Here is a 15,713-nt window from a genome sequence, read left to right on the forward strand (position 1 = left end):
CACACTAATCAATACTGGCCTCAGTATGAACTCGGTACTGCCATTATCCTCAGTCATATGAAGCTGATTTTGCAGCGCTTTAGGCAGTTACCTGCTGTTTGGGTGATGTGCCGTCTGAGAGTGGTGTGCATGTCAGACTCACACCTCAAGCTTGATTAAACACGGCTGTGATGACAGTTTAGATTTTAGCCCAGTCATCCTACACTTTGCTTTGGATGACCTACAGGAATGCAATAGTCACAAAACATACATTTCTAATGAATTTTCTGCCAAAACAGTGCAGAGTAAAACAGAGACATCGTTTTCAGGTCAATTCCTAACATACTCTTGCTGTCATAACCTTTGTAATGTTTGTGTTTCCCTTGCATGACCTTTAAACTGTGTTCGATTGCACTGCTTTGGGATTTTGCCGCCTGGTGCAATCACAGCTTGTCTCATGCATAAATTCCACTGAAGCCCATCAGTGTAGCTATACGTTTGCATACTTATCTGAATTGACTGTTTTTTTGATTTTTCAACACTTGTTCTCCATCAACCCTCAGACATGGCTATATCTTTGTTTGTGAACGTATTATGTTTGACATCATCCTCTGAAATCTGTGTGAGAAAACTAGAGAGCCTGAAGTGGGTCACGCACATTGAGTTTACTCTACAAAACTTAACAACAAATCCAAACATCGGATAGTTGTAAAAGTAAAGATTAAACTTCTGTAGGTTAACCCATTTTCCTGTCAGCATTTCCCTTGAAATATGTGCAAATTTGATGCCTTCAAAAATACAATGGACAAAAAATTCAAAAGTTGTCGTTAATAATTATATAATTATGCATTTTCTGCACTAAAGGGCGCACAGGATTGTGGCCGTTTTATACTTCGTAGCAATCAGCTATCGCATCGATCGTATTCAGCGGTCTAGTTCATGTTAATGTAGGCTGGTTTTTCCTCAGTGATAACTGCGATGAACTTCTGAGTGGCGTTTATACCTTTCAGGTCTCTGGCGTTTATTTTTAACATGAAGGACATCTTGATCATACACTTGCTGTGTGTACGAATGCACAGGCACACGATGAGGCAGAGGAGGAAGTGGTGTGTTTGTCCACCACACAGAAGCAGGCAATACAGACAGGAAAAAAAAGAAATATGAAAAATAAAAACAGAGGCGCATTGCATTCTCTAGTGCTGCAAGATAAGATATGTGTTTCCAGTAACTTGCTCTATTTTCTATCCAGTTGTCTTGCTCTCTGTGTTCCTAACTTCTTTAATGCAGTTTTCATCATCTTCAGTTTTAGAACCATTTGTCTGGACAGAGTTGCTCCGTGATCACGTACTCCAATTGCTTAAATTGTTTGAATGATGTGATTGGCACGCCATTGCACTACTGGCATAAAATTCCAGTGGCGAATTATGTCATCAGCGTGTGTCACATTTCCCAGCAATATGGCTATACCGCTTCAATGGTTCTGCAACCAATGCGACCCAAGCGATTACAAATTACTTTAAAATGTAAACCTGCCCTTTTAGGGCGCACCATAAACAAATGGTTAATTTATGTCATACTTGTTTTTCAAGACTTGTTTATAAGGCGCCCCGAACCATAAATCGCGTTAAGTGAGACAACAGAGTAGGAGAAAAGTCTGTCAGTCGGTCAGACTTCATTAACTGCGTTCACAGTAACTAGAACATGTTTGTGACACACTATAGCCACGTTGGCATATTTAGAACACCTGTAATTTGCAACATGTAAAAACACGGACGCTACTGTACTGTGAATACGCTCACTCCCAACTTTGTTTTGTAACATGTAAGAAAATAACGAAACAGTCCGACACCGCTACGCGTTTGCTGCAGTTGCACATCCACAATAACACCCAACATGTCTATGAAGACCTTCATTCATCCAGGTTGCTTTCATCATAGTAGTAGGTTTAGGGATTGTCTTCTGGACTTAGTTTTTAAAGTTAGAAGACGTTTCACCTCTTATCCAAAAGGCTTTGTCAATTCTGAATTAGCTGGTAAAAGAGCTGGTATATATATGCGTTCATAGGGGAGGAGTCAGACCTGAAACTGAATGGTATTGTCAACTTAGCCTACACGGTTTCGGTCGACAAAAGAATCTTAACGACCTGAAACCCTGTAGGCTAAGTTGACAATACCATCCAGTTTCAGGTCTGACTCCTCCCTCATGAGCGCATTTAACCCTTGTGTTGTCCTAGGCACTTTACCATTGGGAGTTGGGTCATCTAGACCCACTAGACAGTGCGCTAAACCTTTGTTCTTCAATGATTTGTGATCTTCACTGGTCTCCATGGATTACATGAAATCTTTCCACCTTTATCCACCTTTGTCATGGTAGGGAGAACCCGTCAATGTAAGGGGGGGTCATCTAAGATAGCACAAGGGTTGTACCAGCTCTTTTACCAGCTAATCAGAATCGACAAAGCCTTTTGGATAAGAGGTGAAACGTCTTCTAACTTGAAAAAACTCCAGATGACAGCCCCTAAACCTACTACTATCAAATAACACCCAACCAAACTTTTTCACAGAGCGCAGTGTACCTCTTAAAATCACTTCAACATCAGAAAGAACAAACAAAATTAAACAGTAGTTTTATTTATTTATTTTTTTAAATTAAGGCTTTTAAGTTCGCATTGTGCTCTGGAAAAGACGGCAAAACAAAAACAAATCCAAAAAAAGATTTAAACACCAAATTTATAAATGATTTAGTTTAGATGAGCTTTTTAACATGGGAGTCAACGGGGAATAGGTCTATCGTGAAACCCTGCCTCTAGAGGTCTTTTGGGGAACTACAAAATGGAGTTGTTACAGCTTTGTGGAGGCCTTGGGTAAGACTCAATGCCACTCTTCTTCATCATGGTAATGACGATGAGTGTTTACCTGAAGTATTTCTGAGTAGATGGGAGCCCTTGTTGATAGCTTTTCTGTTTGTGTTCTTGTTGTGAACTGTAGGATAAGAAAAAAAAGCCAAAGCATTGAAGTGGGAATCACATGGTGTTTTATTTGTGACTGAGCGGTGGCATGGATACACTGGATGGGCAAAGTCCGACGTACAAAAACATCCTTTTTCTCTTTTCCATGGCGATTCTTCTTAATTCCATAAATAAAATTTACAAAATATTTCTTTTTTTTTTCTTTAGAATTTTCATTTGTCTCACACAAGCAGGGATACAGTCACCATTCTGTATTTTAGGTCTAGCAGTTAATGATTTCTATTGATCGTATCATAAAGTTGGCTGTTTTTTTGACAGCTCTGATTCTGTGGAGCAAACCCACAATAAGTGCCTCGTTACAACAATGACTTCTTTTTTTTCTCTTTTTTTTTTTTTACTGATTACAATGATCTGACAAAAAACAGTGACTGGACGATAAAAAAGAAACCCATCGATGAATTCCTCTCTGCTGATTCCGATGATCTACTATCATGTTCAAGTAAAACATGTGACCCTCAGAGGCAAATTGTAAACAATGCGACCTCGATTAGTGACGCAGGATGTCTAAAAGCTAGGAAACGCTGGAGAATCTAGAGTAGATCTCTTGGTTTCGTTCAATATGAAAGAGACGAGTACAGTGGGCTTTGCTTCGAGTCATTAAGTAACACATATTCACAGTTCATTTCTCACCAATCAATAAATAAATTTAAGAACCAAATAGTGAGAGAGAAAAAAATGTCTACAAAAGAATTGTCAAAAATGGAGGTGCTGGTAGGGAATTGCTTCAGAGTAACACAGGTAGTTGGCTTCCAGAGGCAGAGAGCTATTTTTATGGCACAGAGGCTCAGGTAAGGGGGATTGGGAGGATTCTTATTTACAAGATACGTGTTTGGCAAATTTCAACGTCTGCAGTTATGACTCAGAGTCCTTGCGTTATCGACAAGGATTCGGCGCCAATAACTGAGAATTCACAGCTTACCAAAATGAGAATTTCAGTTTGTTTTATGTTTGTTTTTGATTGGTTTTGGGCCTCCAGGGAAGCAGGGGTGCACAGTTCTGCCCTCTGTAGAGTCGACTGAGTCCACGCCAAGTCTGTTCATGCAGATGGATGAATCGGTGGAGCGACACGCAGAAAAACATTTGGCAAATCCACCTGCAGCCGTTATGCAAAGGGGCACTGCTCCTCTTGAAGATTTCCAACAACAACAACAACAACAAAATAATAATAATTTGCATTGTTCTTCGTTTAGCACATCCTCAAAAATCAGAAATGTCAGTTCATTCGAGAAGAATGCTATAACCTCCTGCTGTAGGTTTCAGTCACAGATCAAAGGTCACTTCCTGGTTGAAGGATAAATGATTGGGCGATGAAGCCAAGGTCTGGTTGCTGAGGACAGTCCAGTCCAGTCCAGTCCAGTCCAGTCCAATACAGTGAGTGGCCTCTGAAGGAAATGCAGTTCACAGCTGAGTCTGCTAAAAAAATCCTTTAAAGGTTTTTAACAAATGCATTCCAGCAAAGAGAACTTGATCATCCCCTCCTTTTGTGTCCCATCGGTTTCATTCTTTGAGAGCCTCCTGCAAGAAAAAAAAAAGTAAGTTCCCTTTTAGCTGAACCCACCACTAGGTGGCAACATTGTGCCTTCCGATCTTGAGTGCAGAGAAGGCAAACTAAACAGACCCTTTTGGAATTGTCAGCATAGCACCTGTTCCCAGAGAAAATGAGACGCACAGTGACAGATTAAAATATGAAGCTAATAAAAGTCAGAGAGAATGGCTTTCAGGAAACACGGATGAAAAGATGGCGGACATAAATACACAAATGTCAAAATGTGAAGACAGCAGATTAATGACTCTCTGGGAGATAGGTGAGAAGATGGGATAATGAATTCCTCACTGTGTGTTCTTCTCTAGCTGTCTTCTTGAGGACGAGTCTGATCCACCGTCTCAGCAGCAACAGAACCCTGAGAGAAGCAAAGGAAACGTTCATAGTTTTAGTCAGAATCCTTTATTTTGTGAGAAAGCTCCGGCTTGCAACCTAAAGATTTAGAAAAATTGCAAATGTTAAAAAAAGTAATTAGCCAGAAGCGTAATTATACCTCACCTTTGATCTAATCAACACACTTAAATCATATGTGACCTTTTCTGCTTAATTGAGTTGACATTATTCCTCATGAAAAGATAAAGTCAATTCTAATTTTCTATAATAATTACATGACATTCTTCTGCGCTAAATTACGTGTCACATGGTTTGGTATGGGTAATCCATATGACAGTAATAGATTACAACACGGCACATGAGAGGCTAAATCACACCCACTAACATACTGGGATGTTTAGTGAATAACACTCACTGCTACTTCATCCTTGGCATTGCTGGGGTCTCCCTCTGGGTCAACAGGGGACTGATCTGTGGGTGGGTCGATGGCCTTAGAAGGGGGTGAGTCTGAAGATGAGCTGTGATGAAGAGCTGGAGTGGATGCTGCAAAACAAAAATACAACAAAAAAGGTCAGTTATACTGTAAACGGAGATATGGATTGTATTGTATTTCATGAAAAGAAAATCATGTGACCTCTTTATGAGAAGCACATAGACAAAAGAATCATGTCTATGCCACAAAGACATTGCAGGTTTTCAACTTGTAATTCCAGGTCACCTTATAGTTTTCATGAGCAGATGAGTTCAGAGCCCAGTCTGTTTGCAGTTCTTAGAAAAACTAGCATTAAAAAGACCAAACATTGGAACAAAAGGCAAATGTTTCTTTTCTTTTTTCATTGAATACACATTGAAACACAAAAATAATATTTTTAAAAGTTTTTTTTTTGTGAATGCGCAAGCAAAGCAAAACAACCAAAAAATTGCATTTTTTTTATAGAATGCAATTTGCAAACAGCAAAAAACATTAGAAGTAAAAACACATTTTCTTTTTGTATTGCATAGAATATACAAAAATGGGGGGGGCATAAAAAAACAAAAAATTAGAATGAAAAACAAAAGATTTAGCACGAAAAACACTGATTATTTTATCATCTAATGCAATGCACAAATACAAAAATTATAGGTAAAGTCACAGTTTATTTTTTATTGAATAAAATATATAAAACGGGGAAGAATTAGAATAAAAAACACAAAAACTAACAAAAAACACAGTTTTTTGGGTACTGAATGCAATATCCAAACATTACAAAAAGAACACAAAAAAGTTAGAATGAAAAACACAATAAATTAAAATGATGCCCCTGTTTTACAAAAAAAAAAGTTTTTTAATACAATATGCGTCCATATAGAGGAAATAATCTTATCTGAAAAGTGAGTGTTCCACCAAAATTGCTTGACGACATTCCAGGCTTAAGGTTTTCACATCCGTAGCTCATCTTTTTGTTTCATAAAGTGCCAGAACTTACGGGACTCAGTGGACGGCGACGTCGATGTTCCCGGGCTCAGGGTCAACCGAGAGAGATCCAGATCACTGCAGCTACCTTCCTCCTCCTGGGTCGCAGCTGAGTGAGGCAGCAGCAGCTGACTGCAGACCAGCATGTCTGGTGCGCTCAGTGGGCCGGGGGTTCCACACCTGCTTACTGCTGCTGACGCAGCACCAGGTCCCGCACCTGCTGCTCCCGACGTTGAAGGACCCTCGCCCGCATCCGAGTCGAGTCCTTCTCTCCCCAGGCTAAGCTGCCTGTGAAGCAGGGTGGGGTCGGCCGTGTGCTGGGGGCTAGTGATAGCCGAGGAGGGGGCTGACAGGTCGCAGGATTGGGGGCACACAGAGGTAATAGGCACCAGGCCTTGGAGCATGGCAGCTGGGATCACGTGGCCCCCCACGCCTACTGTCTGGGCCGGCATGTAGGCCGCCATGGCTGCCCACTGCTGCTGAGTTGCGGGAAAAATGTTGGCCTGGCTCCAGATGACCGGCTGGCCACCGGGCAGAACCTGCGCCACCTGGAGGGGGCCCTGGACAGGAAAGGCTAGAGTCTGAGCCTGAGCAGGAAACGGCTGCTGAGCCCACTGAGCCGCCTGCACTGGGCCCATCGTCATGTAGCCTAAAGGAAAGAGGAAGAGGAAGAAGCTGCTTTGTGAACAGACAAAACATTTGATCTCTCTACAAATTAATAATCAGCTAACCCACATTGTCTGACATTTTATTAAGGAATGTCATAAATGTACCCCTTTAGGCAGATTCTGCTTGTAATTTTTTTTTTACTTTGAAAGTGTGCCAGCAGACATTCCCCAGACCAATGCTGCTCTGAGGATCTCCTCAAGTCCTACAATTAGTGCTATTGCATGGCTAATATTATATATTATTATAAATAAAACTATTATAGTTTTTTTTGTATGAATAAGACATCATCATAGATAGGTTTGAGGTTCACATGGCTACCTTTCAAGAAAAAAGACACCCTGAACCACAGGATCATCTCATTGCAGCAAATGCAGGAGTGGGAAAGGCGATGTCAGAGGTGATTTGAAGAAAAAAAAAACTTGGACAGTTTCATTTATCGTTCTTGTATGGTGGCCTTGAAGTCCAAATCACATCAACAAACAACCCAGTGCAAAAAACATATTAAAGATTGTAACGACAATTAAAAGGCAAAACATACAATAAATATGGAACAGAAACCAAAACAAAATTCCAGCAACTCAAACACAATTTGGAAATAACTGAAACAAAAATGAAAAATGAAATTTTTGGAAATCAAAACTAATTTCCAGACATTATAATAAAATGTTACAAAGCCAGAGAAAATAGGAATTTGGAAAAGGTAGGTACTATAAAACATTGCTGATTGGATGATGATTTTTGATGTTTGAGTTTTTTCAAATGGGTCTTTAATGTCTGCGTATTTTTTAAAAGTTTTCTGATTAGTTTAGAAGAAAATTCACAATCTCACAAAACTAAATGCAAATCAGATCTAATTAGGTCACACATTGTATTTCTGGACCATATGCTGCATTTAAAATCCTCAAATTTTGTTTTATATAATCTGTTGCACCTTAGGTCTGAATTCTGTTTACTGACCTCAACTTCATTCTCTTTACAGGGCTCTAAAATCTGTCAAAATGCTTGAATTTGGTAAACTAAAAGGCTGCACTCGTTGATGGACTGTTGGAGCATTATGGGTATTGTAGACAGAGGCCTGATGGGCTGATGCGTACTGTGCTTCACCAGTTTGTCAATGAGTTGAGTAAACTTTGAGTTATCGGACAGTTTTGTCTTGCTTAATGCGCCATCCAGTCCAAAAAGTACTTTTTAGAATCTAAAACATTTTATTTTTCTTCAAAAAAAGAGCCACAAAGAAGGGGTCAAAGAGTCACATGTGGATCAGGTTGCAGACCCCTGACTTAGCCTAATGTCTCAGCTTCTGCATTTCCCTCCACACACAAACTGTGGACAAGACTTTTATTTAAACTCTCTCTCCACCTCCCACTCCAAGATCTCAGTTCATCCCTGAGCTTTTTAAAATAAACAATTATAATCTGACAAAAAAAAAAGAAGTAAAAAAAGAAAACATTTATTGCCCCTATTGGAGGGTAAATTTGAGTCCTATTGTGACATAAAGAAGCACTCAGAAAAAACAAAGAAGTCAAAAATATCTTTAACTATGTTGTAGCAATAGATGTATATATATTTAGAAATTATTTAAGAAAAACATACATTTAGTGTTGTCACACCACATTAAAGACTCTAAACCCAGCCAAGTTTATTATATTGATCTTTTTAGTTTTTTTTTGGTGTTACAATGCACGTTTTTTTTGTTAAGGTAATTAGCCCATAATTCATATTTAGGTCAATGAGCAGCATCAATAAAAATCACTAAGTTTAATTTTACAGTGGAATTGTATTAGTAAACTCCATAAACTAAAGAATACCCATATAGCAGTCAGAAAAAACACAGTGGACCTGTGCTTGGTTAGATGCTTGTTGTTATAGTAAAGGGGATCCTTATGCTATTTTATCCAAAATATGATTAAGAGGTAATTAGGATAAGGTGTTTGAACGAGAACATGAACACAGACTTTCCTTACTCCTGTTTGAGCTCATTTTGGAATACGATCTGAACACTGGCACACATTTAAACATCATTACTGATTATTTCAGCTTGGGATTCAAAATTCGAAGAAAATATGCAAATTTTTTGTATCCTTTTAATTCACGCTAAATTAGTTTTGCTCACATGCGAACAAATATAAATTTAAGGTGGCATTTGAACTGAGACTTAGGCAACACTCAAGGGCCCATACATGCATAGTCTTGTTTTTGTCTCCCATCAGTGGCAATTTGGTTTGGAGGGCTGCCAACCATTCATAAAGTCCTTGAATTTTTCATAATTAAACATATAAAAAAATTAAATTATAAAATTAGGGGAAACTTTGGTAGTAAACTTCAAATAAACCAGTTTGAAAGTGAAGTGAACTTCTTTTCTACCTGCCGCTGCAAAGGATGACTGCAGACCTTTGTGGGAGAGGTAGAGAAACCAACCCCAACCAGGAACGACTCACAACCACAATGTAATTCAAGGCTGTAGTGTTTCATTTGCAGAAGTAATACATCTGGCTTTTAGGGTCGATTCCTATTCAGCAAAACTTGACCTACTTAGCAGACATTGCAAAGGAAATAAAATCACAGGACAATGTGCATTTCAAAAGAGTATTAAACGTGAAGAACAAAAAACGTTATGTACTTTTACCCATAGGAAAGACTTAAGCGACCGACCCCTTTCATGTTTAAAAATACATGCAGGGGTTTTTGCTAATGGCTCAGCAGGACACATCATTTATAAAAAGTTTGTTGGTTGTGCCAGTGGGGCCACTAAAATGAATTAGAATGGTTTCTATTTGAAAAAATGTCATGTTTGACAATTGTTGAGTTCTTAAATGTAAAATGCAGAGCTGATTAACAAATAAACAAATAACGTTTGAAAACTATAAAGGTCACGTCATTTACAACTGTAAGATACGATTTTATTACATAAAGGCAAAATTTACATTAGCAAAAGATTTCTAAAAAACTGTCAGCTGCAAATTTTAAATGTGTTTTTGAGCAGGTAATTAAAAAAAATCAAAAACAAGCAAAATGCAAGTAGGACAACACTTTAACACAAAGTAAATAAGGAAAACATCAAAAAGGAAGTAGTGACTATAAATATTTAACATAAAAGTTAAAGCAGTTTACAGGGCCCTGAAAATGACATTCAAAAAAATCAAGAAACGACACAAAGTGTTCCCTCGAGATAATATTTGGGGCACAATTAAGTAAGTTGTGTGCACAGCTACGCATTTTGTGGCCGCAATTTAGCATTTTATCTGACAATTTGTGTGTACAAGTTGGCCTTCTGTGTGGACTGGTTTGCATTTTCTGCACACAAGTTAACCCTTTGTGCTAATGAGTGAGCATTTTATGCACACAGGTTAGCATTTTGTGCAAAGAAGTTAGAATTTTGTGCAAACAAGTCAGCATTTTGTGAGCACAAATTTGCATTGCATATGCATATGTTAGCATTTTGTGCAAACAATTAGCATTATGTGTGAACTAGTTAGCCTTTTGTGTGAACAAGTTAGCATTTTATGAACACAGGTTAGCATTTTGGGTGCACAAGTTAGCATTTTGTTGCCAAAACTTAGTATTTTGCTGCAACAATTTAGTATTTTTTGGGAACAATTTAGCATTTTTCATATGCATTTTGTGTGCACAAGTTAGCAATTTGTGGCCAAAATTTATAATTAGTGGTAGCAAATTAGATATTTTAGTATCTTCAAATCCTACTACTAATTTGTGCGCACAAGATATTAATTTATGTCCACAAAATACTAATTCATGCCCACAACTGGTAAATTAGAAAGAACACTTTGTCTTTTTTGTATTACTTTTTTTTAAAGAATAAATTGGAGAAAACCAGCCCCTTAGATTCTCCATTCATTCTTGTTTTTAAGTGTGGATGATTATTGGTTGGAATTGTGGGAAAGATGGAGGTTCCACCCACCTGATGGCACAGAGGTGGGGCTGAAGGGCGCGTACAGCTCAGCAGGGGTGTGCTGCTGCTGGCGGCTGCTCCTGCTCGGATCCAGTGTGTTGGCAGGCGATGGGGGCATCTAAAGGGAAAAAAAAATAGATAAATAAGCACACAGATGTCACAACTATCAAAGTCAGCTAAAAGTCACAATATTGCACAGCTATGTTCGATCTGCCGGTGGAGTCCTTGAAGGCTCCATGAATGACCTAACACTTACTTGTGGCGGCGTGAAGCGGGATTGGGTCCGTGTGAAGTACTCACCGAGGGAGGAGTGGACATGTCGCCGAACAGATCAAAGTGGTTGATGTTCTGCGAGTCGAAGCATTTCAGAAGGGCAAAGACAGAAAAAAACAGAGTCCCGTGATACATCGACACTTCTCAGTCACCCTGTATCATCCGCGGTGGGGTGGTTGCGTGGGCGGGTAGGCGTGGGGAACAAAATCTAATCATAAAGGCAGTTTGTCTCGTGAATGGCGAGAAACAAGTATCCCCTCATTTCATTATTAGATAATGGATCTAAAATGAATCTTTCATGGCTCGCTATAATTGAAAAGACTATTGAGGGGGTATATAAAACAGACTCTAATTAGATATTCTTGCATGTGCCAATCATGGGAGACCCCCATGAGGTTCTGGCCTTTCTTTCTGCATATACTTATTAAATATACACAAAGGGTATGTATATTTTATCAATTCAATGAAATTTGGTGATACCACCCAGCCAAGACCACGAAACCCCCTCAAACCCGTGGCAGATGTGACAATTTGCTCTTGTCCCCTTTTGTTTTCTTTATACACTACTTCAGGGACAGGGATGAGGAGACAGTGAGATGAAAAAGATGCATGTAATGGACGGGGGGACGTGCACAAGCAGACAACGATGCACCAATTGTGAGCACAACAACACGCAGGACTCACGTGCTACGGAAAAAAAACAACACACAACACGGTTAAAGCAAAAAAAGGAATTACAGCAACTGGTGTTGCTCCTGTCATCCTGTTTATGTCCTCACCCAAAAGGCTTGGACATAAAGATTACACAGTTTGCAGGGCATGTTGAAACCACTTAGGGGCACCAAAATGAGTCAGGATTTGACACACAGGACTCTCCCTGCAGGCAGTGACACACATCAGGGAAGCTCCAAGCTCTCATAAAGCTCCAACTGAATGAACAGACAAGCAGTAACACTTAGAGATAGTGAAGCACTGCTACTTAGACCGGCATGGGGATGTTTAGGTGGCAGGGCCGGGCCACTTGTTCTGTTGGATATGCGGTGCGACAAGCAGTGAGAGTTCAGAGAAGTGGGCTCTATGCATAAACACTGCTTGATTGAATTGTGTCGGTCGTTTTGCTCTAAGGGACTGATGCCGATTTGAAATCCGCCTTGGTTTTTGTTAAAAGAAGAGGCGATTTTTGTGCTGCCCACCGGCCAGATCAATACGCTGATGAAACATTGCCATTTCAGCTTCTAATGAGCCTTATTTCTACGTGGCTTTCGACTAGCATGCAACCCAACACCCTTGTCACCTACAAACCTCTCAGCTTCATCCTCTGGAGTATGTTGTCCCTCCACTACTCCGTGTTAATTAGATATGAAAGATTTTGTATTATTAAGCTTGTGTATCTGAGAAGGTGCAGATTTTAAAGGCTTTGGGAGGCAAATCAATTCGTTTCAAATCTCTAAGCAGGCTTGGCGTGAGTGCTAAAGCTTTGCTTTATCGTCAATAAGAGAGAAAAAGCACAGATAGACTTTTCTGCGGCAGTGTGGCGTTTTTGGGAAATTGCTTTGAAAGCTGACTGGTTGAGGAAAAACACTCTTCCTTCAAGAGGACTTTGTGGAGAGGTTTGCATGATACAGAGTGAAAAAAAGAAGAAAAAAACAGAGAGAACATAAAGAAAAACACCTACAGTCATGAAATGGCGTTTGGGAACATCATAGATCCCTTCCTTTTGCTGACTGGTTGGGACCTGTATCAGATTGGACGTCAATTCAGAAGTGAGTCATGAATCAACACCTTTCTACTTTATTTGCTGCTAAAAGAGCTCAGAAAACCCAAACATGTCTATTAAAGCCAAAAGATGGGGGGAAAAAAGCTCACTAAATCAATTTCTCTCCATCAAATTTTACCTTTTCGCAAAGAAGGATTATGCAAATTCTACAGTTTGTGGGCCAATCAATGCTGCTTAAAGCAATATCGATTGGTTTAAAGACAGTGTGTGCACAATCTGTGTACATTGAAGTACCTTGTAGTACAGCTCCACTCTATAGAGGCTCCGGATAACATAATAGCGTATGTCAGTACAATTTTTTTTTCATGTGTGCTCGCCTTCCCTCCTTGCTCAATTGGTTAATTTCCAGTTACCTTCTTCCTCAACTCTATTGATCTTGTTTCACTCTGAGATCAAATGGCATGAGGAGTGATTAATCTCTTTCCCTCTACTCTGCATCTCTCATCTTCAGACGCAGCAAAGACAAGTAGAAAGGCAAAAAAAAGAGGGGAGGCAGGGTGGATTAAACCATGTGATCTGACCCTGGGGGTCCCTCAAATAGTGTAAAATCAAAATGTCACCGTGGTGGATGTATAAAAAGTGACCTGGCATATAGGATGTGGGTTGACCCATCTCTAATAGCTACAATTTTACATTTTACATCTTTTATTTTTATGGATCGTTTCCTGCACGATTCATTTAAATCTCCGTACTTGATCATCACTGCTTTCTTTTATTGCCCTTGACACAGTGTTACATAGGTAATAAGTAAAACTTAAAGGATCTGCCGTCAGATTAAAAGCCTTCAAAGGGCAGAGTGTGACAAGACTTTTATTGTGAAGGAGCCAGAAAATAGGCAGATCATGTATTTATATAGGAGCTGCTCAACCCAAAGTCAAATGTCGAACAGTGTTTTAATCATAAAAAAAGAAAATAAAAATGAAAACTTGTTTGTATCCTTAAGGAATCTCATATAGTGTGGAAACAAGGTAGAAAATACTCAGATTGTGACTTTTTTTAAATTGAGAAATAAGATAATAAATCTCATTTTCGCACAGTAGCTCTTGTTAATAGTTATTTTATAGTTCCTTAGAAATAAAAGCATTTTTTAAATGCACATATAAGTACACAGCCATACTGTTAGTACTAATGCTTTTTTCATCGATTAAAGGGGAGAAAGAGGAAGAAAAGAAAAAAGGGGGGGGGTATGCTTGTCTTTGTACCTGATAAACGCTCTCCTCTGACTGGGGGCCACGGAGGGGTTCGTGTCCAGCCTCAAAGACTATGTACTACAGAACAGAAGTAGTGGGCAAGGCATAGAGGTGCAGAAAATAATGAGTTGGGAGAACACATAGAGAGGAAGGAAAAAAGGACAGCATGTAAAACAGAGAGATGGACGTGGCGAGACATGACAGGAATAAATGAAAGAGCCAGGGACGGGAGGATGGTGTTGAGCGGAAAGTGAGATGAGATGAATAAAAAATAAAAAGATGGTGTGAAAATAGGGCATGGGAAAGAGGACCGGGGAGATGAAAAGAGGGGAAAAAAAGTTGATGTGGGAAGAGGAAAGAGCACAAGTATAACAGGTCAGGCAATAGTTCAAGGCAATGTGGAGGTCTTATGCTTGAGCTTCAACCTCAGTGGTGTGATGAATTTTACCTAGAAGGGAGGATTTGCTCAATAAGCTCTTTATATTTGTCTTTATCCTTTTAAGTCAATGTCAATTTGAAATAGAATGAACAGTTTGACATTTTGGTAGATATTTTAAACAGCTGTACGAGAAGATTAATGTTTACCTTTGTCAGGTTTACATGGTAAATGCTTGGTATTTTGAAAAGGAATTGCCTAGTCTAAAAGTAGACAATTGGGTAACTAGTCAAAAAGTGTTTCTTTATTATGTTTTTTATACAATAAAACTGAAATCTAATGATTTCTGAAGACAGACTTTAATTTTTAGGCAAAAGTTGCCCAAAGTCAAGGGTAAACCTGGACTAAGATGTTACATGAAGCAGAATCGGACATTTGCAGTCCTAAAACAGTTTTATTTCCTATTTTACTTCCTATTTTCTAGGAGTTTGGAACAAGTAACCCAAAGTTGAGAAGCTGTGATTAATGCAGCCACTTAGATTAAAATTGTTTTTTTAACGTGTTCCTGTTGCATTTTTATCATGATGGAGGACATATACAAAGAAAATTGAGCTTCAAATTGCATTTCAGAGTATTTCTTCATTTAAATTGTTGTGAATCTGGAGCAGACGAAAAAATGTTGTTGAAAAAGGCCTGTAGGTGAGACGTAGAACCTACAACAGCAGTCAACAAGCTCCCTGCTCCGCTCCATTCTGATCCATTCACTTTCAAATAAACAGATCCATGTACGTCTTTGTTTTCCTCGTCTAAACTGGAATATGGCTCAAATTGTACGGCTGGATTGCTACAATATTGCTTGCCATTGTCGTTGTACTGGTAATGTTGGGTTGAGTTGCAACCTAGCAGGAGAGTGTGTAAACAAATCGATGATGGGAAGTGGGGGCAGGCTTACTCTGCGCCAACAGTCCCGCCCAGAACTCAGAGGTGAATTTCTAATGAACTCCTTGTTGTCTTAGTTAAAAATATCATAATAATATTTAAAAAAAAAGAACAGTGGGAACGCTTTACAATAGATCAAAAGATGATCAGAGTTCAAAATGTAAACAGAAACACATTATTTAGATTGGTTACAATAAACCTGCAGTCGCTCTTAACCAACAATGCTGTTGGCATTTGCTTTGA

At 39.1% G+C, this 15,713-nt stretch overlaps 1 protein-coding gene across 2 annotated transcripts in view; it reads right to left on the reverse strand.

The window, feature by feature from the left end:
* Positions 1-2,989: 2,989 nt before the first annotated feature.
* Positions 2,990-15,713, reverse strand: part of LOC101172441 (disabled homolog 1) — a 63,451-nt gene continuing 50,727 nt past the window's right edge. The window contains exons 8-15 of one of the 2 annotated variants that reach the window (XM_011486465.3): positions 14,168-14,233; positions 12,864-12,923; positions 11,216-11,263; positions 10,925-11,033; positions 6,350-6,985; positions 5,299-5,426; positions 4,842-4,908; positions 2,990-4,522 (exon numbers count right to left, since the gene is read on the reverse strand). In XM_011486465.3, coding sequence (XP_011484767.1) covers positions 4,855-4,908; positions 5,299-5,426; positions 6,350-6,985; positions 10,925-11,033; positions 11,216-11,263; positions 12,864-12,923; positions 14,168-14,233 — 1,101 coding nt within the window. In that variant the 3' untranslated portion in view covers positions 2,990-4,522; positions 4,842-4,854. The remainder of the gene's footprint in view (positions 4,523-4,841; positions 4,909-5,298; positions 5,427-6,349; positions 6,986-10,924; positions 11,034-11,215; positions 11,264-12,863; positions 12,924-14,167; positions 14,234-15,713) is intronic. The other variant, XM_011486466.3, reaches the window with a different exon arrangement.

This window comes from Oryzias latipes, chromosome 17 (assembly GCF_002234675.1).
Source record: "Oryzias latipes chromosome 17, ASM223467v1".
NCBI lineage: Eukaryota > Metazoa > Chordata > Actinopteri > Beloniformes > Adrianichthyidae > Oryzias > Oryzias latipes.